Source organism: Phalangium opilio, unplaced genomic scaffold, assembly GCF_054372755.1.
Source record: "Phalangium opilio isolate 3A_F unplaced genomic scaffold, DU_Popi_V2 ptg000810l_1, whole genome shotgun sequence".
Lineage (NCBI taxonomy): Eukaryota > Metazoa > Arthropoda > Arachnida > Opiliones > Phalangiidae > Phalangium > Phalangium opilio.
This window is the reverse complement of record NW_028324253.1, coordinates 31,020-35,136: the sequence shown is the minus strand read 5'-3', so window position 1 is coordinate 35,136 and position 4,117 is coordinate 31,020. Positions and strand designations below refer to the sequence as shown.

Sequence of the window (4,117 nt, the reverse complement as noted above, 5' to 3'; positions counted from 1 at the left end):
GCGCCAAGTCCTACCGGCGAAGCATCCGTAGCGAGGTGAACTTGCTTGTTGATGTCGTAGTGGACGAGTAAGCTTGATTCCTTGATGGAAGTTTTAGCGTCCGCAAAAGCTCGGCGCTGAGGTGCCAACCAAGACCATTTTACATTCTTATGTAAAAGCTCGTGTAGAGGTGCCAATTTTGTCGCGTTATTTGGGAGAAAACGAGTATAATAATTTAGCAATCCCAAGAATGAGCGTAACTGCTCAACATTTGTGGGCTCTGGTGCCTCCAAAAGGGCTGTCATCTTCGATTCTTGGGGGTGCAGGCCCTCTGCGTCGAGGTGATGTCCCAAGAAATCGACCTGGCTCTGCATGAATTTACATTTGGCTAGTTTCAATTTCAATCCGTTTATCCTCAGGGCTGTGAGAACGTCGTTCAGGCATTGTAGGTGAGCTTTTTGCGTGCTTCCCCCCCAGTAAGATATCGTCCTGGAAAGGCGAGACATTTGAATGCTCTCTTGGAAGTGTTTCCATGTGACGTTGGAAGAGCGCTGACGACGATGAAATTCCCTGGGGCAATCGTTTATATTTGAACAGACCCTTTGACGTATTGATGACTGTGAATGCTTGTGACGATTCGTCCAGTTGTAACTGGTTATATGCGTCTTTCAAGTCAAGCCTGGTGAAGTATTTGCAACCAGCTAGCTTCGAGAAAATTTCTTCGGCCCGTGGAAGTGGATATATTTCCGTGTCCAGATTGAGATTGACCGTGGTCTTGAAATCCCCGCATATTCTTATGGAGGGTTTCTTTTTTTCCGTTTCCGTACCCCTACGTCATGGTTGGGCCTTTTTTACAGGCACGATGGGCGATGCATAATCGGAGAACGAGACCGGTTCGAGTATATCATCATCGACCATTCGTTGTAGCTCTTCCTCCACAGCTGCCTTCATAGCGTAGGGTACCGTTCTCGCTTTGCAGTATTTCGGAATGGAATTTTCCTTTAAGTGCAAATGGACCTTGACGTTTTTCAATTTTCCAAAACCCGGTTTCAATAGGTCTGCGTGCCTATCCAGAATCTTCTGAAGTTGGGAGGTGTGCCCTTCCTCCTCGAGCGCAACAAGATTGCCTACTTTGGATGGGTTATATATGTATGGTAGAATATTCAAGGATGAGTAAAGCCATGTCCGTCCACATAGGTTAGGTCCTGGTCCATTTACTATAAGGACTGGAAGAATGGTCTTCCTATCCTTATACTGGACTCTTAGCATGGCTTGACCTTCTATCTCGAGTGTGTGTCCCGTATAAGCTTTTAATGGGGCCCTCTTGAAGGGTGATATCTCTGGTTTGTATTCCAGTTGGTCAAACCACGAACGTGTGATCAAAGAATGACCCGAGCCGTTATCCAGGTCGAAAGGTATACTGGTGTCGTTTACCGTTAAGTTGACTATTTCCGGAGGTGGAACGTAGTAATCTTCCCGTGGGAAAGTATTTTCCACGGTATCGGGATTGTCTTCAATACTGTAAACTGGATAGTCATACTCCTCGAGGGTTGGCGTGTCCTGGATATGATTATTTGATTTTCCAAAATTCCTGTGACGTACCTTGGACAAGTTTTGAGTATGTGGTGCGGCTGTTCCCATACACGCAGCCGACAAGTGCCCCTTCTTCTTACATTTATGGCAGATACTGTCAATGTAAGGGCAGTCCTTAGGTAGGTGACCTTGTTTGGAGCATCTGATGCATTTTTGATGTGGAATATTGGATTGAGCTGGTTGTGCCCGTTGGCTTGGAGCTTCATTTTTCATGTTTGATGTGTTTGGGCGATTACGATATTTTGGTTTATTGTAACCGTGCGATCCATGGTGTCCAATAGCGTTGATGCCATCATTGGTTGTTCCATTCGGGATCTGGCCAGTCTGTCTTTTCACCTCATGAGTGTTTCTGGACGCTGTTTCCATTCCCTGAATCGCTTTCAATACATCATCGAGACTGACGTTCTCGTCTTTTTCACATTCTTCGAATATTTTGCCTTGCATTTGTATATCGTTGATGCCTATGACTAATTGCTCTAGTAACCGCTCGTTTAGCTGCGCTCCCCCAAATTTGCAATGTCTCGTGAGTCTTCGTAAATCAGCCATGTAGGTAGCGATCGATTCGTTTGCGTTTCGTCGTCTGTTTGCGAAGGTAAATCTTTCCACGTACATGCAGGGCTTGGGGTTAAAATGTTTATCCAATTTGGCCACCAAGTTATCGTAAGAAATCGTCTTGATATCTTCCGGGAGGAACAAGTTTGTTAAAAGAGCGAGTTCTTCGGATCCCAAAATAGTAAATAAATAAGGAGCTTTCCGATAAGCCTTTACTTCGTTAACTAAGAAGAAGGAGTGTAACCGTAATGAGAATTGTGTCCAATTTTCTCTTTTACTGTCGAAATAAGGTGGGGTTGTTCCCCTCCCCCTCGGCGCTCGCTCAGATACTTCATCGTCGGACATGCTGTGATCTTCTGATTCGCGTAATTTACTGAAATAGGGAAGCAGTAAGATTTGATTGACTTAACTTGGGTGAAGGTTCACCGTTCCGTGTTACTAAGCCTCGGTCCCGGACTACAAAAGTGTCGTTCTGTTGTGTTTCCGCGGTTCACGTGTTGCTAAGCCTCGGTCTCGGAATGCAAAAGTGTTGTTCTTTTAAGGTTCCGCGGACTTGAAATCTTCGTTCTTATTTTGGGCGAGTAGATGATGTTTGTTTCTTACGTTCTCGGTTTTCTTATTTTGCACGAGTGGCTGATGTTTGTTTCATACGTTCTCGGTTTTCCTATCTTGCACGAGTCGATGATATTTGTTTCATACGTTCTCGGTTTTCCTATCTTGCACGAGTGGATGATGTTTGTTTCATAGCTTCTCGCGGACTTCCTCTCCCGTTCGTTCCTCGTTTGCCGGTCCGACCAAATCTTGACTAGTGTAGATAATGAGGTTTTATACGTCTTGATCATCCCATCTCCGTCGCCATTTGTTATGTATGTTGGTTAGATTAAATGGCAAGCATTTTACTATCAACTACTAACTAATATTTTATTAAATGAGATCAATGAGGTCGAAAATACATGTTATTAATTAAGGCATTACTGACACGTCCCGTGTCCAGGAAAGGAGTGAGGTTCTCTCACTCGTTACTCTAATATCTAGCTTTGCTAGGGTTTGGTTTCAACAGCCCTCCTGGCGCCCTCTATACGAAAGCATGCACACTAATATCTATACAGAACAATTGGAGAGCCTATATTAAAAAGGTCGATATATTTTCACAATAAGAGGTGAAAAAAATCACTTTGTTCTCCGGCTTCATTACCCTTTAAATTGATGGATATACAAGAAAAAAACTATGGTGGTAATGAACTTCAGATGGAACTTATCGTCGGCATGTATTTCGACCTTTTGACTATAATTGGAGATTTAGAAGCCTCGATAATTTCTCGTCTCTTGCTTTTTCCATGCTTCTCTACTTTTTCAGCAACCATTGGCTTGTGGCGTAAGGGCTTTCTTTCCCTCTTGAATTTGTTTTTGAGGCTCTCTAGCCAGGTTTCCTAAAGATTTAAAAAATATCAATTTATAAATAACGTTAAAAGATATATTTCGTATTTAGTATTTATATATCCGGTTCCATTATGGACACGGTCCATCAAAAACTTGTGTTCTCTAATAAGGGAAGAAACCACTTTTACGCAATCATCGTGTGTTGGGTACCTTAAAATAATAAATGTAAATAATAACCATAAAAAATATATAAATATCAAAAATTAAAATAAAAACCATACATTTTATATTTACTAAGATCTTCGTATAAGATATTGAATACTGGGGATTTAAATTTTCCTCTGAACAACAAATTACTTTTTTCCTCCAAGAGTTCTCTGATTCCGAGAGGCAATTTTGGTACTTGATACATTAGTGGCAAGGATTTGTTTGGAATTCCACTTGAATCGTCTATTTCCACACCAATTTCCCCCGAGGTTGAAACTTGCGAAGTTTCTTCAGACAAGCTACAACTTAGCTTGTTAAATAACACCACATATTCACAACCCCCGGATACGAAAGGTTATAGCGAGGCAGTTATAACAAAGAGGAAGGAAATATTTCCCTCCTCTTT

At 42.2% G+C, this 4,117-nt stretch overlaps 1 protein-coding gene across 1 annotated transcript; it reads right to left on the bottom strand.

Annotated features, from left to right (window-relative positions):
* Positions 1 to 357: 357 nt before the first annotated feature.
* Positions 358 to 2,966, bottom strand: LOC149587453 (uncharacterized). Its single transcript, XM_089863204.1, has 3 exons — positions 2,728 to 2,966; positions 835 to 2,497; positions 358 to 753 (listed from the first exon to the last, which is right to left on the bottom strand). Exons 1-3 carry the CDS (start codon positions 2,964 to 2,966, stop codon positions 358 to 360), a joined length of 2,298 nt encoding a protein of 765 aa, XP_089719330.1.
* Positions 2,967 to 4,117: the final 1,151 nt, after the last annotated feature.

Excerpts from the sequence above, each read along its gene's own strand:
- LOC149587453 (XM_089863204.1), bottom strand. The coding sequence starts at position 2,966 with ATGATCAAGACGTATAAAACCTCATTATCTACACTAGTCAAGATTTGG. Across the intron at positions 2,498-2,727 it reads AAAATAAGAAAACCGAGAAC|TAAATTACGCGAATCAGAAG; the intron begins GTAAGAAACAAA and ends TCCCTATTTCAG. Across the intron at positions 754-834 it reads ATGCATCGCCCATCGTGCCT|ACCACGGTCAATCTCAATCT; the intron begins GTAAAAAAGGCC and ends GGGGATTTCAAG.